Source organism: Crocodylus siamensis, chromosome 7 (genome assembly GCF_052110815.1).
Source record: "Crocodylus siamensis isolate JL-2025a chromosome 7, ASM5211081v1, whole genome shotgun sequence".
Lineage (NCBI taxonomy): Eukaryota > Metazoa > Chordata > Crocodylia > Crocodylidae > Crocodylus > Crocodylus siamensis.
In genome coordinates this window covers 96,744,535-96,771,354 of record NC_143401.1, presented here as the reverse complement: position 1 = coordinate 96,771,354, position 26,820 = coordinate 96,744,535, and the positions used below count along the sequence as shown (strand labels likewise).

Here is a 26,820-nt window from a genome sequence, read left to right as displayed (position 1 = left end):
ATACCTTCCAAAGATCATCTGAGCTTATTCATACTTTATAAACCTCAGTAACTTTCCATAACAGTCACCATGGATTTTCAGGAGTGCCGACTGAGCATATGTCCCAGTGAAAGCCAGTAGGACCTGCAGCTGTAAAATCATTTAGGTGTTTCTAAAAAACCCAGTTCCATTATCCAATTTCAAAAGCTGGGCAGTATTAAGTGATGGATGCATAAGGGCTTGTCATCGCTGTGCAAAGAGGTTTAAAAATAGAATTTAAACTGACCTATTTTTATGAACTATACAAAAGACTCATCAGAAAAATAGTTGCAAAGAGAAGCATAAGTGTATTTTTTTGTAGTTGCCCTTTAATTTTAAGTGCACCTAATTACCCATGAAATTAAATTAAGTGGCTCTCAAGGAAGCCAGCATAATATTGAAAGATAAACCTCAGTGCAAAATGCTTAGTCAAGGACAAGAGAAGTCACGTGACATAAGTCTGCAATTAGGTTTTTCTAGATGAGCATTAAAATCAGAAGGGCAATACAACAGCTTGGCAAAATCCAACAGGACCAGGCTCGAGTCTTTGTTGCACTCCACTTTCAGAGACAGATGGGGGCTGCTGAAGGATGCTGCAGCATGTTTTGGAATTACCCGACATGGCACTGAGAGTTTCTGGGAGACTCAATATCAATTAAAGCAACTGTATACAAAAGTTGAAGGGGGGGAGGGAGGAAGGGGTAAGAGACACTTATTTAAAAAAAAGGACAAAATGAATTAAGTGGAAAAAGTGCAGGAGTACTTGTGCTAAGTGTTACTTCAAGACATTTGCCAATTATAATAATCTAATTAACTGTGTGCATAAAAGCAACAAGCAAGCCTGCAGTAAGACAGCAAATCTGACTTGCAGCCATCTCATAAAATGAAAATTGATGCCCGCTTCTTCTATGCAGAGATTAATTAAAAGAACAGGTTTAGTTTTATTTTTTGTTAGCTCCATTAAATAAAAAGTAAATATCAAAGTGACTATTCAATTAGAAAATTGGCAGTTTATGTGCTTTGAACTGCAATACAAGAAGACTAGTTGTCAAAAACACACCCATTATTCCCCCAAATATACAAGATATGCACTTTACCTTTACATAGTAAGAAAATATATATACATTAATTACAGTAAAGAACACAGTATAGCCTATAGTTTTTTAACTTTACATAATGTTAGCAAGAAAAATATAAACCTTAATAAAATTACATACAATATATTCACAACAGTAACTGACATGGAGGGAAGAATTAATATATTGTTCTAGTAAGGCAGACTGCAAAGAAAGACAGGAAGCCGCATACTTTATATTGCCACCATAATTTTTTTGCCTTAAATAGTTCTACTAAATCAAACAAAAATATCTGAAGTAGTTCCCCCCCCACCAACTTCTTTTGACATGAGACAAGAAATTTAGTTTTCTAAATGGTGCCATCAGCCTGAATCTTGTTTTACTAGATTCAGGCCAACTGTCCTGTGAAAGGTATATAGATGCTTTGGCTTTCTAGACTTTAATATAATTAGCATATTAACACCCAAAATGGAGGATAAGAACTAGCAATTTAAAAACAATTTAAACAGCAAGGTTCAAATGTGAATAAATCAGGTAAGAATATTTTTAAGGTTATTATAAAGTCACTCCCCACTATTCTGTTGTAGTTCCCTAAATATTTACAGCAGGGATTTTTCTTTCAGTTTAAGCCTTATTTTTTGCCTCATCTGTACAAGAAAATCAGAATGTGAAGTTTATCATGAGAGGCTTGCCTACAAAGGGTAATATGAAATGAATAAACTTTAAATCACACCCCTTAATTAACAAGATATTATTAGGCAGTGTTTCTATCAAATCCTTCAATTTAGCAATTTATGTTAATACAGTCTGCAGATTAAAATACAGTATAAGATGCAAGTGGGAATGTTTCCTCATAGTACACAAGAAAGGGACAGCTTTTGCCCTTGGACTGTTATATACACAGCTCTCAGATTTTAGCAGGAGTTCTGAGAATGTGTGTATGGGCAAATCTGGCACTAAGAAACAGGGACAGGCATAAAATGTCTTTTATAACTACTTTTACATAAAGTAGATAAGTACTTTAGATAAAGATCATGGTGGGATGGCTGGAAGTGGAAGACAGGCAAGGTCTGGTTTTCCCAAATTTAAACTAAATTGAGATCTTTAAGAGTCTAGTCATTTACAGAGAGGGGCTGAAGCCAGATTATGCAGTTAATCTGCCTTTCAGGCAGAGAAATAATTACTCTAGTTGCAGCAAAACTACCTATGTAATATGGCCTTATGTAACCATTAAGTCTTCTGTGCACATACACTCCTGTCCAGGCTCTCTACAACCAGAAGAGGGGAAATGCATTTTGTCATGCTTCTCTTTAAACACTGGAAAAGGCAATACACAGTGGCTGAGCCCATTTATTTTGCTATATCAATCTGCCTGGACACAGCTGCTCTCCACATCAGCCTCTAGCACCTTTCACCTGGACAGGCACAATTCCTACCTTGATCAGTTCATTCCAGACCATTAAAAGGCATCATATGACCATGCCAGGTCTGTTCTGCTGAATGGCTAGAAAGCAGAGCTGCAGGCCAAACAATCTCTCAGTTCAATTCTCCCCTCCAATACAAACACATACACACAAAAATGGAAAAGGACAAACTTAATACTGCTTCTGAATGCTATCATTCTGTTTAAAGGGTTGCTCCCTTCTCTAGCAGTGCAACTACAATACTTATAGGTGTATACAAGGCAATAAAACAAATTGTTCTTTTCTTCTTTTAAATAAAATCTATTAAAATGGGGTTTTTTTGTTTTTATAGGTCAATGGTTTTTAGCAAGGGAAGTACAATGAGAAAACTTCCCTTTTGGCTTTCAATATACTAAAACATTAAAAGCCGATTCAAGACAGGCCTTTAGGAGAAGCAGATTATCTTACATTACATCTATACAAGGTTTGAAAAACAGGTCATCTGTCAGAGTGATACAAATCAATGGGACAGGCATGTTTTTACTTGCCAACTGTACCAAGCTGATGCTTTGATTCTAGTGGCTGATTTCTTTTGTTTCAACCATGCTGAAAATTTCACTCAACTTGCAACAGGTTTCTTGGTGACAGAAGAGGCTCTTGTTCAGTTGCTTTGATTTTTTTCCTCTGGGCTGGTTGATGTTTCATGAATCTGGCACCCAGAAATCATGCAGTTTCCCCTAAAGAGGAAAACACCAAAAAAACAAAGCAGGAAACAAATTCAAAAAAAGACATAAAAGTTTTATTCTGTGAGATTAAAGCAGGCAAGTGGTTTGCTTCAGATGATATATGGATTTACAGATGTGGTTGCAGTATAATCTTAATTGAAAAAGCTTAACAATGAATAGCAGGCTTCTGACATAGCCAAACTCATGATCTCATTTTAAATGAGCTGGAAAGTTGCAGCCACAGTTTTTACAAACTGATTTGCAGAAGCTTCTGCAACAGTGTCACCCTCTACTTCGCTTCCATTAATAGTATAGTCTTTCACACCAAAATCTTGTTCGCTTCACCAATGCTGTAAATAATGGCACACATCAGCAAAATGAGAGGAGCCAAAGTGTTTAATTACACAGGCATTACACACTTCTCACAGATTCAAGCATTTATACATGCTTAAAACTCAATACAAGCAGCTTCTCTCAGATCACTGGATTGAGATGAACAAAATCCCTTCTGCAAAGGTTAGTTACATTTTATAACCTGGGGGACTACTACTTGGTATTAAGGCATTGTCCCATGATATAAAATCTGAAAAATCAGCTCTTTCTGAAATCTGAAAAATTAGCTCTTTCCTGCTAAGGCAGGGGGTCGGACTAGATGATCTACCTAGGTCCCTTCCGACTCTAGCTACTATGATACTATGATCAATAGGATAGGCCCAAATCTTTCTGATACCCAAGAAGTAGCTACCCAGTCTCTAGCACCAGTCAGAGCTAAGGTTTCACCCAGATACCTTACCTGTAAAGCTAAAAGCATGCTCATCTACTAAATCATTTACTGAGCTGCAATGATTTTATTTTATTTTCAAATGAACCTAACACTTTACAACAAGAAAAACTGATTTAATGGCATTACCTGAGTAGGACGCGAGTTTTGTATCATTTCCTGCCACTTGCCATATATCCTAGCAACTAAGTCTTTCACCTGCAAATTAAAAAAAACCTACATTAATTAATAAAAATTGAATGGTCTAGCCATGAAATGAAACAGAATTAAACGTGAGATTGACTGGCAAGAAACATTTGAAGAGCTCCCTTTTAAAAACAGTTATGTGGCAGGAGTCGAGTGAATGGCATATTAGGTCTCCACACTTGGAACTTTTGCTGCTGTATATTCCCCATGCACATACTACAGCAAGACAGTTCCATATGCAGCGAGGCACATGGGTAATGCTGGCACCCGGGACCAGTGTAACTACCTTTGCCTCCCAAACTATTTCATTGGGGGTGCGCAGGGAGTGCCATGGAAGCCTTGTAGTTGGTGAGAGTGAGTGAGTGGCTCTCACTATAGCAACCACTCTGGCCAAATAAAGCAAAACATTCATTCCTTGATTAGAAGGCCATGCTTTACAGCAACTAGTCCTGAACATGCATTTGGTATACACTCTTCAGAGATGAAAATTTGTCTATGCGTTATTACAGCACACACAGTATTTCCACCTGAGAGATACTGCATTATAATATTAAATTGAGTTGACATGCTGGGGCAAAGCAGTAATACAAACTTTCCCATCCCAAGGGGCATGGAAATAAGCACATGCAAAGGGTATGGATGATGCATGTTAAAGACTTATTAACTTGCTGAAGTGCTGTATTAGCTGCAAACATCTAACTGAGCACCAAGTGTCAATACAAGGCTTTTTGTAAGGAAAGAATTTAGTGAATTTTAAGATACTCTTAAAAGAAGTGGCAAAAAAATGCAAAGGCTTGACTTGACTGAGCAGAAACAACTCTTCAAAACTGAAGGCTGTCATGCCATCCATCCACTCTGATCCGGCTTCTACTCCATCTTGCAAAGACAGTAAGGTCAGAGACTTGAGACCACACACTAAATGATCAAGCAAACCAAGGGGCACTCTGCATCATCTTTTTGGTGACTTAAAGACAAAGTTATTGATTTAACTAGCTTGCTGACTTAAAATAAAAGCCATGGGAACAATGCAAAACCACCAGGTTAGCTAAGTGCATACATTTGTCTAAGTGCTACCTGGACAGCAGAAGAGGACTACTTCCCAAACACTAGCCATGACCTTTGAGCCAAGACATTAAGCACTATCACTGGCTCCAGAAAGCCCCTATATGCAGAGATCCTTATCCAGAAGGAAGGTAGCTGCACATGGTTTTTACAATGCATGATTAAATCAGTCCTGCAGATGCCAACAAGATCATTTGCACTCCATCGTAATTAAGCACATGTGTAAGTTTTCACAGAACTGGGGCATAGGTGTAAAAGTCAGCACAAAAGAAAACCAGGAGAAAAAATTCAAGGCTTCCCAACCTGGGGAAGGAAACCAGAATGCAAGTCAATACACAGGCACGCTTACCTTAGTTCTGTAGAACAGTCTTGCATCTTCCCTAATATCACACTTCACATGTTTATCTAGGGCACTGCAAAGCCTCAGTAAGTGTTGCTAAATACAAATAAAATGCAGGGCTGTTAAATCTATTATCCCAGAATTTCAAGTTTCAACAAACAATAAAAACCAGACAAAAAAAACTGAAAGGGTTAGGAAATGACCCAATCTTGATAACAATTTTTAAAAGTCTGAAACATTTTCCCCAAAATACATATTAGGTAGTATAACACAAACTAGAGCTAGCAGAATTCCTGGCCGTTGATGTTAGATGCTAGTGGGACCTGGTTAAATCAGGACTAAACTTTTTTAAATAGCATTTCCAAAAAGGTCCTATTCGAAGCAGAATTATAACCCTAAATTTGACCAGCTAGTTTACAAATCCTTTAGGCCCTAGAAGAGCTAACAGCAACACCATTCAGACTCATTTTTCCATGGTATACTTTAAAGCAAGAATGACAAGCACAGGTGCCATAAGTGGTATAGGCATCCTGAGTGGCACACAGCAGCCTGGGGAGGCAGCACAATGGCAAATAGGACCAAGATGAGAACACAGAGCACCAGACCAGACAGGCATCAGGAGGCAGGAAGCAGGAAGCTGAGCAGCAGACTGGGTAAGGGAAAGTGACCAGAGTGGCACTTGGGGAGGCTGCAAATCTAGTTTGGGGCATTCCTGCCAAAAATGTTAGCTCCCACAGCTCTAAAGTTACAATAATTAGAAGTACAATTGTTCAGCAGAGGTGAGAGTCAGGTCACCACTGGGCATTTCCTCTATAGCTAGTGGTAACTCTCCTAGCAGGCAATGAAGCAGAGGGCCAGTTCCCAAGGATAAATCATTAATTCTTGAATAACAACTAGAATCCACACTGCAGAGTTTTCAGTGAGTTGCAATATTAGGATCAGCCCAATAATGATGGGGGCTGTATAAAGCTGTAGGCTTTATACAAGGACATCCTATGTGTTAAAGGCACAGCCAATGGGCTAGATTTGGCTGCAAAGCTTTATCATCCTGCCCACAGTGCTGCCTGTGGGCGTCAGACTGACCCTACGTGCTGCATGTAGCATGCACTGGCCCCAGCCTGGCACGCATGGCATGCAGTCCAAGGCATGCACTGCACATAGCACGTGCACCAGATAGGCTCTGCATGCTAGATCTAGGCTTGATATGGACTGGCCCTTCAGACCATGCTCCAGATTCAGCATGCAGGGCCAGTCCAACACAGGCACCTAAGGCAGTTCCATGTCCTGGACTAACCAGGGTATGCAGGGCTCATCTGTCGGCCCAGATGTGGCCTGCTGACGCCCCACACCCTTCATCCATCTCACAGGGCCAGGTGAGTTTGCCTAATGTTTATTCCAGGGGCAGACAGTCAATCGATTTATCTCATTTAAAGAGCAGAGGAGAGAATTTTCAGTTACATCTCTCACTAGTGACACTAGAGGATGTATAGTAGAATTATATATTTTTTAAAAACCTCTCACATTTCTAGAAAGAATTTGGGAACAGATTTTTATAGAACATAAGTTGCCACCACTTCCAACGTATCTTTTACTAGCACTAAATTTTGTTGGTGGGGAAGGAAGGTCAGATTTATTTACTTAGCAGCTATGCACAGATCCACAGAGACTCAATGGCAGATGACCTTAGAAAATTAGCACTAGAAGGGCCATCAGGAGGTCATCTAGCCCCTGGCTGAAGGCAGGGTGATCCCTACTGAAGCCACCCTACACTAGCATTTGTCCAATCTGCACTTCACTTCCAAGAATGGAAATTCTGCAACATTAACTACCTTGCGATAAGCAATTAAATTTACTGTGGAGAAATACTGAAAGGTCGGATCACTAAAAGAGGAACAATCTCCCGATACTGCTTCAGTAAATGATTTCTGGCATCCTAGGTTACTCACAAGAGCTGCAACATTAGCTTTCAGTTCATGCACTCTGGAATTTAAATTGCTTTGTTAATAAGTTTGATATTTACAGTGAATCAGAACATTGGACACTTCCCTCCCCCAGCCGAATCAAAACATGTTTAGTCTCCAATGGAAAACATCTGAAATACAGTGATTTAGGGGAAAAAAGCTCCAGGGTGTACTCTTTCAGTCACTTCCAAGGACAGACCAAAATAACAAAGCCTCACCAAGGCCCTTCAACACTATTCTACATAATTTTTTTTAAAAGACTTTTTGGTTTGGGTTCTATTCAGGAAGAGAATTGACATTTTGAAGCTATACAAAAGTCAACATAAAAAGGAAGTTGCCTTCCCCTGACCAGCTCTAACTACTATATCACAAATGAGACACTTTACTAGTATGGAATTATGAGTTGAACCATTTTCCTCCATAAATAGCCATCATTTGAACCAGTAACTTACCCTCCGATTAGAATTCAGAACATCAAAGCAACAAACTTCACTGACCAAGTGAAGAAGAACGTAGGTCAGATAGTAAGCCTAAAAAAGCAGCCAAAAATTATTCATTACAAGTTTGAACTTGAGTCTCAGCAGTTAGGTGTAGACACAAATGCTCTCATTTAATTACTATAGCTAGATACACTGGATACATGCAATGGGCACACTATTTTTCTATCATCCAGCCTCAAATCGAAACACATTCTGAAAGACTCAAGCAACAGCAGTTTCCATGGTACCAATACAAGCACAGTATGAAATTATTAGGAGGGCAGAACTTTTGGATAAGATGGAATACTCAGTATTAATAAGGGCATCTTCCTTAGGCTGAGAAAAAGTTAATGAAAATATTTCTTTTTGAAATCTGAGAGGAAGGATGGTTTTGTGGTTAAGGCACTTAATTGGGAAACAGGAAACTGAGTCCAATTCCTGCCCCTGCTTCAAGACTCTCTGCGACACCCAAATCCCATCTTCAAATAGAGGAATGTAAACCTTTCTTTTCATGTACACACCCTTTGGGCACGGTGCACCTTACTGCACACAAAGTATTTCACATGTGCATTAGGGCCACAATCTTAGATGGATAATACAACATAACATTTCAGTTAACCTAGCTGGATGGTAGAACACTAAAGGCAAAATGCTGTCGGACACTGTATGCAGAGATTGCTTCAGGCACCGAATGGAGGTAGAACATGTTCACACACACACACACACACACACACACACACCCCCCCCCCCCCTGCAAATAATCAGCTTCAAATACCTGCTGGTCTAGCTCTGTCTGAAGGTATTCTCCACTGAGGTCACCCGGCTGGTCCATTCTTTCTTCTAACTTCTTTTTTAATATACTAGAAGGCTTTATGTATGCCAGATACTGACACAGGAGAGAGAGCTATATAAAAACCAAGCAAAAAATGGTTTTAGAAGTTGGTACTGCCTCAATTGCAAAATTCAACACAAACTACCACCCACTAAAAACAGTATTTTGCTCACTGAGAAGAACTCAATATCTAAGAGCATGGCTTTTAAATGAAGGAGGCAGCTTTCATACTGAAGTTTAATTATTCACAAGCTACCAAATTATTATGCATTGCATTATTAAACCAATACTGAATACAACCAAAAGCTGACAAAGGCAATTTGAAGCAAGGGAAAACTACATGTGGAAACAGATCCAACATGCGGAGTTATGTTTGCTGTCCTCAGGTTAGGGCAGAATGGAGCGTGTCTGGTTTGCCTCATGCTTCTGAGCTTTGCTGGTTGCCACATGGGACCATGAAAGAATTTCTTCCCCTCCTATTGCTACAGGTGCCGTGGTTGGGGGGGGGGGGGGGGGGGGGGGGGGGGGGGGGGGGAGGGAAGTGACCCCCCCCCCCCCAACCTCCACCCCACTTTCTCAGAGGCACTGGGTGCTGGCTGCAGCCCAGACTGGGGATTGAGACTGGGCTGCATCAATGCTCTTGCTGGGAATCCAACTCGGAGGTTCTTGACTAAATGATCTTGCCCCTCTGCTCATGGTGGAACTAACTGCCACGTTGGGGTGAAAAAATTTTACCCTATGGTAAGGGGTAGGGGTTTTGCCTTCATCTGTAGTGGCAGATAGGGCATTCTTTATTTGGATCTCGAGTGCATTTTAACAACCCTTGCAGCAGGGCACTGACAGCCGTTATCCCCCACTTTACCTGTGGCAAGTTCAGATGCTTCTGGTGTCTTTGGGTAGTAACCTTGTTGCTCAACTATAAGACCATATCGTCTTGTTTTTGGAATAGGTCAGACAAGGACTGGTGTAGGATGGTTTAGGCAAGGATGATCTTGTCTTGAGCAGGGGTTGGACTAGATTACCTCCAGATGCCCTTTCTAGCCCTACTTTTTATGATTCTATGAACCAAAACATGTATTACAAAATAAACCACCAATAAGCTCTGAAACAACCAAAGGAACCGAAGACCTGTATGTATAGAACTATAAATGTTTTTGTCAACAACGTTTTAGAAATAATTGTCATCTTGCAGAGCTGCTGAACAATAACAAATACCAGCTTCACACAATTAAGATGTGAAGCAGAACAAGATTAGTTGCTAACAGTCAAAATGCAAAAGTGAACCTATTATGTTGCCCTTCAAATTTCAAACAACCCTTTCCTTCTATAAGCACTTAAAACTCTAGAGCAAACTGCACAATCTTTTTTTTTAAAATTAAGTTCAGTGCACAGTACCTGCTGGTCACTGGTGTCTGGTATTCTTGTATTCTTTTGGTTAAGAAATTTTGAAATGATCATGAGGCTAAGGCATCTTCTTACTTGTCTGAAAAACATACATCTTCTGATAAGTCCTTTTTATGATGCATTTGAGGCAAAGTATTACTGCCTGTGTGCTTTAAGCAGGTCAGTCTAGTTTACTAAGTGAAAGTAAAAGAAACAAAACCAGGAAGTGGGTAAACATTTAGGAGGAGCAGCTCTCGCCTTGCTCCCTCGCTCATGCACATGTTTATCAAGTGCTTGGTCTCTAAGCCCAGAGAGAAGGCACATAGGGTACCTCTCCATGAAATGTTGTACTTACTTCTGTTTAGGTGGAGCTGTGATGGTCCAAGAAATGTTTTGTTCAGTCAGGGTATTTTTGTTTGTTTGGTTGGGGGGTTTTTTTGTTTTTTTTGTTTGGTTTTTTTAAAGGGGCCTGATGTAGGATATTTAGTGCCCAAAACTCATCTAACATTTCTCTCATCTATAAAGTTGGTCCAATAAAACCCACCACCAAAAAACTTTTGCTTTCCAATTACTTCTCTTATATTGGGGTGCCCAACTTCTGGCCCACAGCCCAGATTTAGGCACCAGAGCCATGTTATCTGGCCCATGGGGCTCCACAGAGGTCTGAAAATGTGGCGGCAGAGTAGCAGTGACAGTGTTAATTGTTGCCCCCTGCTACCGCCAAATTCTGGACCCATAGGGAGCCCTATGGGCCAGACAGCACAGCCATGAACCCAACTTCAGACATGGAGGGCCTGATACTGCACCCTTTATTTGGCCTGTGGGGCCAAAAGGTCGAGCACCACTGATCTGTAGTGCTATCAGTCTATAACCATGCGAGAGATTTAAGAAAACTTGACACTACTACTCACATCAGCACTCAGACATGAGTGAAAAGGAAAGGTGAAGCTGAAATAGTCATGCCCCGGCTGTATTTCAATCTTATGTACTATCCGACGTAAGCTAAACACATGAATAAGACTTACTTTTCGCAGGTTTAATCATAACAAATAATTCTATATACACAATACAACCTGTATTGTAAAACTGACCTTTTTCTACCTTCAAAAGAACCACAGTCGAATGACAGTTTAAGCAAGGTGGACCCATACACTGGGCCCTCAATAACAGACCATAATTGTGGTTTAATACCCTCTTTGCACTTGCCCCTCAGAAGCAGTGTGAAAAGCAGCAAACTATACGCCACTGAATTTACCATAGAAAAGCTCAAAATTATACGACTGGGAAACCACGACAGGTCACCAGGACAAAAGAGCATAGTTATACAACTTGACAACCAGTGACACCATGGACCCAAGGCGTAATATGTTTGTCTTTGTGAAACCACAGGGAAAGATGAGGTGAGTAGGAGTGATATTAGCTTTTTTTAGTTGATGGCACAAAATTCTCTCTTTTCCTTATTTTTTTTTCCTATGTAAAGTGACTGACATATTTGGGAGGGGGAAAAGTGAACATAACCTGGGAATGACTTACAATTTACCATATTGTTCCAATTGTATCTGTGCATATTTGGGGATGATACATCTATCACACTTTGAGCCCTCTTGGTAGAAATATATTATATGCACCTTAACTACAAGGCACACTTTCAAATGTTAGTGTATTACCTTCCACGTGTTACCCAGCTAGGGACCAGCTGAACCAACCACAGGAGGTCATGGTGGTGACTAGAAAGGTCACTCATTGCCAGGCACAGTTCAGACATCTTACAAAAGAAAAAAAAAAGAAAAAAGGATAAATGATATTACAACGGACAGCTGTTACATGTATGAAAAAGACATAAAAAACCCCATATAAGCCCAAAAGCTAAGGTGCATAACTTCCCTGGAAATGCATGCAATTTAACAATAGGAACATGTCCTTAATGATACTTTCTGCATTGCACTTGAAATATTCATACTGGATTGGTACAAGTTATATTCATCACAGTAAGACAGTCATTACAGTCCATGTTTGTAGGTCAAGAAGCTGGCTTACCAGCTACTTTCAAAGTACAATCTTTGCTTCACTCTTGCAAGCAGATTTTTTCAATTTATGATAGTTCTGCCAAGCGTCAGATACTTGGCAATACCATGCACTCAAAACAGGATAGAGGATTATACTAGCAAGGAAACAACATCATCTAGATATACCCTGCAGCCCCTGCCATTACTGTATGACATCATGAAGAGTTTCAACGCCCTAAGGCACAGGTTTTCCTGCAAAGTATTTCCCAGCACTGTTTTGGGGACTTTTTGTTTGTTTGTTTCTTCAAGTGTAAAAGAGAGATTCCTCCTCCTGCCACCGCTCCCAAGTCAAAATTACAAAACAGGAAAGAATATAATGTAGTTATGGAGTTACCTTGGCATCCCAGTCTCTTATACTTTTCAGCAGTTTTATCAGAAGGCACTGAAGGTCTATTAACGGAATTTGCTTCAATAGTTTTTCCAGGCTTATTTTGAACAGCAGTAATAGCAATAGCAATAATTCTTGGTCTGTATAGATATCCTGATATACAGTTGTACAAAAAACTAAAAACTAAAGAAAAAAAAAAAAAAGAGTATTTAAAACTGTAATAAGTGACTTTTAAAAAAAATATTTTAGCAATTAAAGTTTGACAATGTTTATATCAAGTCCATGATTTTTAGTATCCAGTAGATTTATGAAGTGAAGTTCATAGGCTCGTCTATGAAAGGTGTTCTGTGAGTTTCCTTTGAATATCAGAACTGGGAGATTGGAGAGGGAGTGATTGGATTGGGAGAAGCAGGTCCCCACAGGTAACTAGGTATTTTTGTCTTTGATGGATATTTGGTGTGTATTCATTGTTTGGTTTCTCCAACATAAATTTTCCATCAGGGCATTTGGTGCACTAGAGGAGATGCATTACATTTCTGGAGATGCAGAAATGGGTAAGTTAAGCCCCTGAGTGCCGACTGCATCAACACCTTCCCCTGCAGCACTGGCTATTCCCAGCTATTGGCAACTGCTGGCGCAAAGTGCAACCATTACTAATTACGCCTCTGAACCCAACTGAGTTTTTGGTCATGACTGGGCCTGTACCTTCTGTAACATACACTGTTGTGGCAGCAGCTGCAGCACAAGTACCATCCCAACAAAGCACTCACACAGGCCCTCCTGTTTTAGGCAATCCAACAGCATACAGTCCAAGAGATTTTTCAGGCATTACCATGCAGAATACTCTCAATTTACCCTGTTCTGATAAATGCATTTGTACTCTTTAACTCTCAGCCTCAGATACATATATTATCCTTGGTATCCTTAACAACATTAGTCTAAGTATTTCTTGTTAATATGCAGTACGCTCAAGGACCTATAGTTTTCTTTATGTAAATGGTAGGTCACAGGAACGAAAGTATTTCTACAATACAGCTTTGGAGTCAATTTTAAAATGAGGCATTTCTATTTGAAAAAAATTATACCCCAAAAGAAGCATGTCTCAGGATGAAAGTATCCTACTTGCAAGATGTAAACAGTAATGCACTGAGATGCAGGACACTCTTAAAAAAAGAAAAGGAAAAGAAAACCTAAAGTCTCACCTTGATTACATTAATTAGATTGGTTTCTGGCAGACAAGAGAAAGCTGGACCTGAAGAGATGTTTCCACTTGCTGGTTTCATCACTAATATTTGCATTTTGGATCTATTGAGAAAACATTAAGTGAGCTACAAATTAAAAAAGAATTACTCCTGAAATCTTGGATTAACACAAAAAAAAGTCTCACTTATCCGACATCTTCCAGAACAGCCTCAGAGTTAAGATGACTATAAAAGTGCTTTAAACATCAGTTTATTTACAATTCCTATCCAACTGTTAAGTTATTCTTTCTGCAAAATTAAATGACATGTTACAGTAAAAAGAGCCGAAGAGAGATAAACCCTTCAGTCTGTCAAACATTCAACAGGCTAAAGTGGATTTGAAGTTATCCGTTCTATTTACTGTATAGTCAAGAGCGAGGCTGCCTTACCATGTTTAAAACCCAAAAGGAAAATAAAACACACTTACAAAATATCACCTTCACTGAAGTTGGGCTGAAGATGTTTCAGAGGAAAGAGTGCACTAAAGTGAACTCCCATATTGATCAACACAGCTGATACATCAGACAGGGAGGGAACCCAGGGTCTAAAATGTTCAGCACCAGTAGAAGCTGTAGAGTGTAGAACACATAAGACGCAAATTTAAAAATCAACTGGTTGTGAAATTTAAAAAAAGGGAAAAGAATGTGCTCAATGGCCCCCTGTGCTAAACTCTGCTGCCATGAGAGTCTTTGGTATCACCATAGGGGTTGATTTTTCTCAGAAGCACAACTAGCGTATAACCAAGAAACATACCTGGTAACCACATGGGATGTTTGAAGAAGCAACTAAGATAAAAAAGGGAAGATACTGATGCCTTTTTTTTTCTAGGAGGTGAAAAGTCACCATAGCTCTCAACTGGATCTATGGATTGGACTTAATGCCATGACTACCAACAGAAAGGGGGGACTCGAAAGTGCTCAAGGTTTCAAAAGAAATGACTTAGGGATTCTACCCAAATTTCACGATAAGCAACCAGCCAGTATTTATGCCTTATTTAAACAGCATGCTTGGCTGATAGCATTCCTAAGACAAAGGAGACATTCTTGATCAGTGAAATTTGCATTCAAAACAGATGACAGGGTTCAGGAATAAGATACAAAGAATGGTTCAAAGAAACTAAAGGACAAGGCCTTTTTTTAAAAAGAAAAGAAAAAGAAAAAAGGATTTTTTTTTTTAACTAGGCAAGGAACAATATTTTATTTATGTGGGCAGTCAGTGGGTTTCTATGAAATAGTGAGTTCTGATGGATCTAAATGAACAGAAAAATTGATGGTAGTGCTACAATGAAGCTGTAACCATGACTGTCCAGGAATTGTGAGGCATAGCGCCCCAAGGGATGACAAGGTCGAACGGTCACAAGCTCCTGCAAGACCGTTTCAGGCTGGACATAAGGAAGAATTTCTTTACTGTCCGAGCCCCCAAGGTCTGGAACAGTCTGCCAGCGGAGGTGGTTCAAGCACCTACACTGAACACCTTCAAGAGTAAACTGGATGCTTATCTTGCTGGGATCCTATGATCCCAGCTGACTTCCTGCCCTTTGGGCAGGGGGCTGGACTCGATCTCCCGAGGTCCCTTCCAGCCCTAATGTCTATGAAATCTATAATGGATTTCTTAGGATGATATCTTTATGGGACCAACTTTGGAATAGAGTTAGATAAGCTTTCAAATGCAGGGCATTCTTCAGCAGGTTTGGGCAGTAAAAATAAGAATTGAAAAATATACAGAGAAGTAGTGTTGGCAGTCCCTGAGAAAGTAAGAAGGAAAGAAAGGGGCATCAGAAGCAGAAGCAAATTAGGGGGAAGCAGATTTTTTAGATATCTAATTATGTGGAAATTGCTTTACTATTTCTGCTATTCATCCTACACAGAATGCACAATTCCCTCCCTGTCTCCAGTTTATGACCATGGGAAAAAATATACTGCTGTTGCATTTGAGTTACTTGTGAAGCATTTTGCACAAACATCACATAGTTATGAAAACATGAACAATTAAGTGGGTGAGCTAGGGTTAAGAACAGGGCTTATCACAGTAATTTAGCAGCTGTTTCACTTTGGGATAAGCCACTCATAAGACAGCAGACACAAAGTAATCACTGCAGATCAACTGGTGCTTGGCAATTCATTCTCCCCTCCCCCTGAAGTAGTCACATTAATTTATCTGTCCATGCCCAAAGTACACACAGATTCAAAGAGAACTGGGGTGGGCAGGGACAGACAGACAAAGAACAGATATCCTCTAAAAATACACAAACAGTGTTAAAAAGTTAACAGGGTAACGTTTGTACTCAGTCTACCTTTTTTCCCCCCCCCCCTTTCAAACTCACCATTTTTAATTGTTATCTCCATCAACATGTCCAACATCCGTGTTGAAACATAACAGTCTGAATGAACTGACATCATCTGTTGAAAAGAAGGTATGAATCATAAACCAAGCTACATATTGGGTAACCTGAAGTATTAAAATAATCCAAATCCTTATTAAGGAATAGAACTGAGCAACAGACAATAAATCTCAAAGTCTCTAAAGAAAGTCACAGCATGAAGTGTGGGTATTCTGGATAGTCAGGAATTGAAGTCAGGCCTTTTAGCTGAAGAAGGGCAGAGACGCACAAAAGTGAAATGCTAATAAATGATACTGACAAAGGTTGCCGAAATGCAACTGTTGTATCCCAACAGAGTCATGCAGGTAAGTATAGCAGGAAAGAAGTTAACCTTTGTGTAGACCCCAGAAAGGCCTCTGAGAAGCCCAGCGGCCTTCAGGCCTGGGTTTTAATCTTTGCGCTTAGTGTAAGCTGCAAACAACTGCTGATTTGGCATAAGTAACAAGACTTGAAAAGTGTTGCGTCTTTGACCAAGACCTGCTTCCAGAAGAAGAGGGGAAGTCTGGAAATACTCTCTCCAGGTAACCATAACCAAACTAAGAAGTTAGCCAACTAAAATAAGGAAATCTGGCTTGGGAAAAGAAGAACAAATCAATTGCAAAAACTTACCTTCACCTAAGAATGAAAAGATTAATTAGAATTTTCCATTCTAAGGTAAAGTTAACCACATATAGCAAGTGGAAGCAAACTTACTGATATGCATTAAGGAAGGCTTAAGCTAAATTATGTATTAAGAAATGCAAACTAGTATATAAGATGAAGTAGGAGAGGCTGCCCCTCGGGACACTCCCAAAAGATTAGCCGAACACCAATCTAACATTCTACCCTGTGCTGAACTTGGATGTAGGAACCAAGAGCCCCAGGCAAGACCTCATGGCCTGATCAACCAGTGATGTTGTGCTGGCTATGTCCTGGGGTGGTCAGCACGCTGTATTGCTTTTGACTAACCACAATTAATAGAACTGTAACTGCTGAGGTTATTTTTGCTTTTGATTCAGAGTTCTCTCTGTTGGGATTTATTAAACTTGCTTATAGTTAAAAAATAACTGTGCTTTAGTCTCCATACCTTATACAAAACCCATACTAACATCAGTGGACTAACATGATAGCAAATAATTCTGGAGTACAGTTAATTGCCTTTCTTCTTAAGATACACAGGACTGTCAGTGTCTGAAGAACAACCATTTTGGAGACTCTTTCTGGAGACATTTTTAGGGCAAGGATTCACATCCTTACAGCAAGAAATACTGGGAACTAAGATGTCTCCTGTGTGATTAAGCGGGCTGCAGCTAGTCAAAGAGCCTGTGAAATTAGAATTACAGCCAGGTCCCAGACCAGTCTGAGTAGATGCAGTCTAAGAAATGCAGATAAGGCCAGAGACTTTGAGGGCTGTACTTTGATCATGCTGTTAGGCCTGACATATAATGCAGTGAAGCCTGAGTCCAAGGTATGCTGTACATTGGCCAATGCCTGACTTCCCATAGATGATCATCTTAACTTGATAGCTAAGGAGTTTTGTCTGTATTCTTGCAGGAATTGAAGAGGACAGAATGCAACTGAAAAGCACTGAAGGAAAGCCAAGACAGTGTGCATTCTTAGTATTTGCTGCTCAACAGCAAGCTGCCAGTTTAAGTAATAGGCAGCAGAATAGACCCTGGGATGCAGCAGGCTGAAGCTCCACAACCCCTCAAATAGTGAAGAGCCACAATAACATTGGCCAGTCTCAGGTGATAAGATGGCAGCTGCTTCTCCCATTCTGCACTCGAGTCATATCCTAGCATTTGCACAGGAGAGATGAAAGAAAAAGGACCAGAGAGCTTCTTAAATCACAATCCCACAACTAAAGCATGTCAACATGAAGCAACTGTAGGTGCTTTCTGGCACTCCAAAGGTATAATCCTTAATGATAAGTCTCCAGATGAACACAAACCCCTCAAGTCTGGCAGCTATGACTACAATACCTTCAGAAACATCCTAAGGAAGCAAAAAACCTCAGTTTTCTGTAGAGGTAGCAATGCTTACTCAAGCCAAAAAAATGAAGTGACAGGGCTGAATGAGGGTATTGGAGAAAAGCTTCCCCCAGATGCACCCATTTCTAAGCCAGCCTGAATTTTTACTAGTTCAGGTACAGTCCATATACTTCATGGTACGGGATAAATTAGAAAATATGATACAGATTCATAGATGTTAGGGTCGGAAGGGACCTTAATAGATCATCAAGTCCAACCTGCTGCATAGGCAGGAAAGAGTGCTGGGTTCAGATGACCCTACCTAAATGCCCATCCAACCTCCTCTTGAAGACTCCAGGGTAGGGGAGAGCACTACCTCCCTTGGGAGCCCAGTCCAGATTTTGGCCACTCTAACTGTGAAGAAGTTCCTCCTAATGTCCAGTCTAAATCTGCTCTCTGCTAGCTTATGGCCATTATTTTTGTAACCACCTCAATTATTTTGAGCAGAGCCTCACCAATTCCCTTATGCGTCCCCATGATGAATTTACAGGCAGCCACAAGGTCGCCTCTCACCCTTCTCTTGAGGCGGCTGAAGAGGTCCAGGTGCCCTTGTCTCTCCTCATAGGCCTTGGCCTGCAAGCCCTTAACCATATAAGTGGCTCTTCTCTGGACCCTCTCCAGGTTATCCACATCCCTCTTGGAGTGCGGTGCCCAAAACTGCATGCAGTATTCCAGCACCCAATAGAGGGGAAGTATCACCTCCTTGGTTCTGTTCATCATGCATCTGCTGATGCATGATAAAGTGAAGTTAGCTTTGCTGATGACTTCATCACACTGACAACTCACATTCATCCTGGAGTCCACTAGGACTCCGAGATCCCTTTCCGCTTCCATGCTACCGAGCAGGTAATTTCCGAGACAGTAGGTGTGCTGGACATTTTTCCTCCCTAGGTGCAGCACTTTGTATTTCTCCTTGTTAAATTGCATTCTATTGTTTTCTGCCCATTTGTCCAAATCTGCCTGTAGTTGTTCCCTGCCCTCCAGTGTGTCCTTCAGGACAGCTTAATGTGTCTTAGCCTTTTAAGGCCTAAATAAGCATGGAGCTCCAGGGAACATCTATAATGCACAGCTCTTCTTCCCACATGTCTGAAGTTTACTGCATCCATGCGCTCTGGAAACTAGATATTCTATTTGAAGCAATATTTCAGGAAGGAAAAAAACACCTCTGCAGAGAAGTACTGGGGAGACTGCAACTCATGATTGGCTCAGGTAAGAGGAAGTAGCAGCCCTTACGTGCTATCCAGAGTCTGAGGGCCTTCACCGACAAAATGAGGTCCTACACGATGGAAGCAGTTGGAGCAGAGCTCCCCTTCTACTGATATAGACAGAAAATATGTAGACATTCACTCTTAGGAGAAACACTTCTGGGAGCAATTTGACCTTGGTTCTGCTCAGGTTATTTTAAATCCTAGAGCTGCTATTTTTGCTCGGGAAGAAAATTCCTGAACATCTGTACACTCATGGTTTCTCCTGGGAGAACACAGACTCTGTGAGTGAATTCTCATGGCATTCTGCTTGCTCTCTCTGGCCTGCTCTGCTTTGATGGAGAAGGAAGATCAAAACAGCCTAGCACAAGGTCCTACTTGGCAGAAAGAAAAACAAAGAATCTGGTAAAGAGGAACAAGATGAGAAAAGTTTAAGCTTAGGTGCTGCCCTCAAAATACAAATTTAAGAGAGTCTAAGGTTACAAAGGATAAGGTAGAACTGCTACTCTGCAGTGATGAAGGAGGTGCAGGGATAGAGGAGGAATGGGTAAAGCCCTGGAGCCCACAGACAGGTCTCAGCCATCTTAGGAGTCTGCAGGAGGTGAGGTGCAGCCCAAATATTTCAAGAACAAGTCAGGACTCAGAAAGAGAAAGATTTCTAGTTTTGAAGCCAAATTCTATTAGGAATAAGCTCCCAAGGTTGTTCTAGCTTTGACATTTGCACTACATTTAGCTATCCAAGTAAACAAATACCCTAATGCAGTATAATTGTCAAATAGTAATACATCTTATACAGTCTTACCTGAAACAGCCACTTTAAAACTGGCATGGGGCACTGAGTACAACTGTAAGCAGAACTGAGGAAACCCTGAGTTGTTAAAGAAAGCTGCTGTCTTACTTCAGAGCTACAAAAAATAAAGGGGAGGGGAGAGAAAAAAAAAAAATCACCAAAAACAAACCAAAAAGGAATCAGCTTGGGGACAAAATGAACACAAGCACCGCAAAGCTACACAAAATGTTTTTTTAAGACCTCAGTTAACTGGAAAAGATTACTGCAACTAAAATGAATTAATTTCTCTACTTTCCCAATGAGTAACAAAATCTACTGCAGTGACTACACCTCATTAATGACAAAGTTTTCCTAGGCAAATGGCAAAAACAGAGCAATTACTCTTGTCTCTGGAGTATCATACTATACAAATTGGAAGCGTTTATACAATCAAAGAATAATCTGCTTTCAAATATGCACTTATCTTCGTTAAAGGCATAACTGCTGAACACATTACAGTACTAAAGCATTACTTTTTAAAAGGTGTTCTACCAATACTAATTACATGGTCAGAATGCCTACGCTCACTTATTATTCTTGTTTAAATAAAACATATGCATTGCCATGCTGAAGCAGACGAATGGTCAGTCTAGCTCCTTAAGAGATAAATGAGAGAAAACTCTAATATAAATCAGCATGCAGATGAAATTTATTCCAAAACCTTTAATTAATTAAAGTTTGTGTGCCTCGAAATGCTTACAGTGCTTCTAAAAAGGGATTAAAGGGGTTAGTATTTTTAAGTACAACTTCCATCTTAGCATACTTTTGAGTTTCAAAATGCATTAGCCATTATGAAGCTTTCCAATCAAGACAACATAGTGAAGGAAAAAAACTCACCTGAGGAGGAGTTTTTCTATAGGATTTTGAGAGTTGAATCCAAAATTCCTCAAGTCAAGGTTATGCTGATTGAAGATTCTTCCAGAGTTTGAGAAGTGAAATATCTCTTCCCCAGGGTGGTAATCAGGAATGGCATCAGTTATTACTGAAAATCTCTGTAAAAATGCCCTGCAACATACACAGTATTTTCCTTGTGGATTTTGATAACTAGAAGATATTTCCCATTTATGAGACAATTTTATATTTGGCTGATGAACAAGTCAACCTTATCCAAAAGGTTTATTCAGCTCAGAATACATTTATTGCCAGGTAAATGTGCAAGAGCTTGAAGTTAAAGGAATAACTTGCTGGTAAAACAACAAGGTGACAAAAATAGCTTAAAGCAGCATCATTAATAGCATTACATTAATGGCGAGAGAAAAAAGGAGAGCGAGAGAGAGCGAGAAAATGAAGAACAAGTTCAAGTGATCTGAAAAAAGAAGAAAAATAGACACCTGTGCTCTTCTGAAAGGTTTCCATCTTCTTGGGCGCTTTCATCCTCTACTTCAACTGAAGAACTTACTTCTGTTTGCTGAATGTCTTTCTGTAGCTGCTTCTCCAAATCATCTACCCTGCAGTGGAGGTAAAAGGCATACTGGCAATAAAGAACAGGATAAGCTAAAATCCAGATCTGAATTCTAACCCAGAAATGCCAGAGCTGACTGTAAAGTATCACAGGGACCACAACATAAGATGCACATACTGAATATGCTCCTCCTGGGTGCATCCATTTGAGACCTAACTTTTGATAATAGCTATTGTAATCAATTTTAGTATTCTTGAAAGTATTCTGCATCATTCAGACTAAACATTCCTGATGTAACTTAACCAGAAAAGACCAATGCAAAGACTATTATTCCTTCTTCTGTTACTTGATTCCCGAGGTCAATTCTGATGTGGATTGAAGTACTTTACTAGCTAGGACTTCATCCATCTTTGCAGACTGACATCTGTACACATTCTGGAGCATGCCTTTAATTTACCCCAAGACTATCTTGGAAGATGCTAATTCTGTCCACCAAGATGTGGCAGTTCTGATGCTGCCAGACACCAACAAATTAAATTTTAGGAGTCCTGCTGGGCTAAATCAACATGACTAGTAATAGGCTCTGAAGGAGCTACTGTAATAATGCTAAACAAGTACTTCTGCTTTATGCCTGATACTCAGTCTTGGTTGTGGCAGTTGTGAGACATCTCCTGGCCATTAAGAACATATGCCAACACTATGGTTGTATTTATTACGATGAATCTATCAACCTACTGCTTACATATAGGTGGTCTCTGCAAACAAGTTTAGGCAGGCGGGGGCAAGCAACTGATGAACGTGTTTAACTAGCTAACGCCCATCAGTTCTGCCACCTCAGATCTCACAGCCAATAAACATTTTCTCCACCAGCTTCATATTTATCTTAAAAATTAAACATGCTAACCTTTTGGATTCTTCTTTCTCCTTCACAAGATGCTCCAGGCTGTTTACATAAGACACTTCAGTAGCAATGGGAAGCTTTAGAAGCTGTAACGAAACAGTAAGAAGCCTTATTTTTAAAAGGCACCGTCTTATTAGTTGGATCACTGCTAGACACTAAGTAGGATCTATAACCGTAATCTAATCTGCCTGCTCAAGAACAGATTCTTATTAACTTGCTAATAAAAATGTTAATGAGATCCTGAAAATAAGCAGGTTTAAAATGCATTTCCCTTTTCAAAGAGAGTCTGGAGCTTAATGGCCAGATTTTTCAAGAGGCATTTCAGGCTTCCCACTGACTTTTAATGGGAGTTGGGGCCAGATGCAGAATGTTTTCCAAGGCACCTCCATTCCAGCCAGCCTTTAGTTCCAGCGCCCCTGCCACCATTTTGAAGCACAGGGACACTGATACACGAGATGCTGTGGTGTTTTACTTAGAGCAGCTTGTTCTAATTAAAGTGCCGCCTCCCATACCCTCCGAGTACATGCAGAAGTGCCGTTTTATACCGAAGACACCTAGCTTAGATGCCCAGGTCATTTCTGAAAATGGAATTTAATTATTTAAGTTTTACTAGGTCTAGCAGAATCAAGGAGCACTAGTCATAGAATGGACCCTGCCGTGTCAAGGGCTGTACATACGCAGGGGAATAATGCCTAGCTACATTAAAATACATAGGACAAAGAGCCCCAGCTAGCAGATTACACAGTTGCTGGAAGTGGAAACATCTCTTCCCAAGAGATGCTGCAGTCTATAAAATGAAACATAGGTCTACCTTTTCAGCCCTTAGTTTTATTCTCAGCTCAGTTCTTTTTTGTGCACTGGTCACAATTATCCATCTTTATCCAGTATCCACTGCATCATCTCCAACCTTATTTAAAAACCTTATATGAAAAATTTATCATCAGCCAATACAGTTATACGCACTATTCAAGAATTACACATATTTGTTTACTTCCTAGCGGAATTATGTCCGTTTTCACTAAGCAAGCCCAGAAGACCAGTAAAGCTGGTTAGAAGTGAGCCTAAATCCCTAGACCTGCTACATTATAAAGTATAGTAAATTTCATAACAAAAATGTGCTGCAAGAAATGAAGCAGCACTTTTGCCAGTTATGCATTTGATTACCATGTAGAAATTATACCCAAGAAGGCTTTTGAGCCATTCAGAAGTCAGAGATTTTTTTTGTATGTCCACACTTTCTTTAATAAAAAAGTGAAGACAAATCACAATTATGAGGTAATGGAAGTGCTTGAGCAACCTGATCAGTGCATCTGTGCTGCCTGCTAACTACAGATGCATGTTGGTCAGAGGTTTGTGGTCATGTATATGTACCACAAACCTCTGACCTAGCATGCAGCTATGTAATTAAGTGGTTGAAGTACACACAGAATTTATGTTGCCCAGGGATTATATGTTTGCATATACAGAATTTCAGATGTCTTCCAAGAACCCAGTCAACAAGATGAATTGGTCTGAAAGAGTCAAACAGAGAACAACAAAAAATTACACAGTCAGGCCATAGACATGATAAGACATGATGGTCTTATTTAATAAAAAAAGTTTAGGAAAAATTCATTTAAAATTTAGCTTTTCCTAAGTAGATTAGCCTGTGGTTGGAACATTACATTAGGAAAATCTTTACACTAGACCTTTAAGTCAAACCTCATTTATACATCATGAAGTTTTAAAAGGGCTGCTTATTTGCCACTCTCTGCTACTAACAAGTAAATTTTAAAAGACACAATTATATGCTATCTTCACTCTAAGCCCTGCATCTTGTATGATCAGGGTCACATGCCTTTCTCCCTCTACTTGTCAATTAAAAGCGACTCCAGAACCAGTTCTACACACCAAGCCCCGCCTGCAAGGAAATGTACCCTTTAAAATCAAGGAGATGGGCTGCACTGAAGAAAGCTGCACCCTCAGAGATCAGAACCTACTAAGACACTGAACTCAGCAGCTACTATTAAAATGAACCATGAAAGGGAATTTCTTGAAACCCGGTAAGTTTTCAGCTGTCATAAATAACAAAAACTTCCTTGGTTTAGCAGAAAGATCTTACCACATTTGGGGAAAAAAGGAAAATATAAAATGTCAAGTTTTACTTCACCTACACTCCCCCCTCCCCCCAAAAAACAAAAAAAAGCTTCCTTTTTTATAGGAAGGGAAAATTGAAGGGAAGAAATACAAAATAAGTTTTTGACCATGTAATTTTTGTAAGCCTCTCAGATACATGAACAAGTGCAGTTTAACAAAGAGACAGACGCTCACTTCTTTTTATGTCTAGTTACTTAAAAGAGCCAGTTTTACAGCCAGATGCACAGACTTTACAGATTTAGAAAAGGTACTTCTTTTTCATAATTAGTCAACTTCTAAAAGAAGACAGAGTAATTTTTTAAGCCACTTACAGGAAGTTTTGGTGAGGGAGACATGGTATCCTGTGAAAGATCCTGAAGACAAGCTCTGTCTGGGGTTCTACTTTGTGGTTTGGAACTCAAAGACAGGATTTCCTGCAGTGGTAAGAGTATTTCTTCTTCTTCTTCTTCACTTTCCAGATTGCATTCAATACTCTCATCTTCACTATCAAAACTGTTCCTTAAATTCCCATTCAGCACAGAAGTCTCTACTGTGTGGCTTTCAGTGTCCAATTCATTTAAAAACTGTGAAGAGCTATGGTTATTAGCTGAACATTCACCTTTAAAAGACAGTGAACGTGCAACACTTTTTTTACTAGTCCTTACTGAAGATAAAGGCTTCTCAGAAGTTTCCACTCTCAGCAGCCTACAAGCATCTTCTGAGGTTTTTTCACCGTTCTTTTTTGATTCAGAAAAGCTTCTGTGTGAATTTGAGGGATGCTGTGTATTGCCAGCTTTACAGAGGACAGGTTCCGTCGGTCTCAGTTGGTCTTGCTCTTTCTTAGCACCCAACACTGAAGATGACACAGTGGCTGTCTGAACCTGGGAAGAACATGATAGGGATTTTATTTCTTTTGTATACACAGTGTCTGCATGAATTCCTGTTAACTGATGTGGAGAAGTCATTATGCCAGTTTTTTCTTGAGAAAAAGGACGAGACTTTTCCAAAAAGAGTTGTGAGCGAGTTACTTGGAAATGATTTTCTTTGGAATTTGCAACACGCATTTGATCATTTGTACTTGCATTGCTTCCAGAACATGAATCCACAGAAGAAGAGTTATCTTTTTCATTTAAGTCCCGATAGTCCTCTGAAACAGGCAAATCATCTCTGGCTGAAGTAGCAGCATCCTGTAGTTGTAGAATACCATTCTGTGGAGACTTTAACCTGAATTTTTGAAACTCAGATTTTCCATTTGTATATTGTTCAGATCTATGGAAATGAGGTTTGCCTGAATGCCATACAGTGGGCTGTCCTGAGCTTTTCTTTTCCACATGCGTGGAGATCCGTTTTTTTTCAGGAAACTCTGTGCATTTGGATGGTTCAGAAGAAGTTTCCGAGTTAGTGCAGAGTGATGGAAAGGACTGGCTTTTCAACAGGTTAACAGGTTTTTCAGATGACTGTCCTGATTGGTTTGGAGAAGGTACCTTGCGTTTTGACGACAGTTTCGATTCAGAAGATTGATCTACGGGGAGAATTATGAAAAAGTTAACTCATCAAAACTCTAACAACATTTAAATCACTTGAAACTGTGTAACAGAAGGTGCCTTAACAAAATGGAAGAAGGGGGTTGTTAGGATAATAAAATGTGAGAAGCGATGGTCTCACTTGGCCTGTACACTGCAGAGATTAGGGGGGAAAAATACAGGGCAGGAAGGGATCTACTGGGCCACTGAATCCAGTCCCCCCCCATTGCCAGACAATCATCTACCCAAAGGATCCCCCAAAATTACTACTTTAAACCCTCGTGCACAAATCAGCAGGCATGATGCCCAGAAAACCAGACACCCCTTTATACTCTATGACTGGTAATAGCAAGGGGAGACTGCCAGTGTCCTGCGACAGCAACAGCAGGAAAAGTCAACTGATATAGGCTTGAAAGAGCCTAAGAAAAGGCTCACGCCCCATGCTACAAAAGGGAGACAATCCACAAGCAAAGTCTCTGTCAATATGAACTAGGGGTCACGTCCTTCAGTTTGCCTATGTTTTAAAAATACGCTTATCTTGACAATAATACTCCATGATTTAGAAAAAGGAAAGG

General features: G+C 40.0%; 1 protein-coding gene across 4 annotated transcripts in view; it reads right to left on the bottom strand.

The window, feature by feature from the left end:
* Positions 1-1,008: 1,008 nt before the first annotated feature.
* SLF2 (SMC5/6 complex localization factor 2) overlaps positions 1,009-26,820 on the bottom strand; it is a 44,660-nt gene continuing 18,848 nt past the window's right edge. For all 4 annotated transcript variants that reach the window (XM_090057267.1, XM_090057266.1, XM_090057268.1 and 1 more), the window contains 16 exons: positions 25,055-26,244; positions 22,611-22,693; positions 21,636-21,752; positions 21,142-21,309; positions 20,278-20,380; positions 16,205-16,280; positions 14,309-14,450; positions 13,843-13,945; positions 12,647-12,823; positions 11,914-12,011; positions 10,259-10,346; positions 8,807-8,935; positions 8,005-8,082; positions 5,601-5,687; positions 4,133-4,201; positions 1,009-3,234 (listed from right to left, as the gene is read on the bottom strand). In XM_090057267.1, the coding sequence (XP_089913393.1) occupies positions 3,199-3,234; positions 4,133-4,201; positions 5,601-5,687; positions 8,005-8,082; positions 8,807-8,935; positions 10,259-10,346; positions 11,914-12,011; positions 12,647-12,823; positions 13,843-13,945; positions 14,309-14,450; positions 16,205-16,280; positions 20,278-20,380; positions 21,142-21,309; positions 21,636-21,752; positions 22,611-22,693; positions 25,055-26,244 (2,744 nt within the window). In that variant the 3' untranslated portion in view covers positions 1,009-3,198. The remainder of the gene's footprint in view (positions 3,235-4,132; positions 4,202-5,600; positions 5,688-8,004; positions 8,083-8,806; positions 8,936-10,258; positions 10,347-11,913; positions 12,012-12,646; positions 12,824-13,842; positions 13,946-14,308; positions 14,451-16,204; positions 16,281-20,277; positions 20,381-21,141; positions 21,310-21,635; positions 21,753-22,610; positions 22,694-25,054; positions 26,245-26,820) is intronic.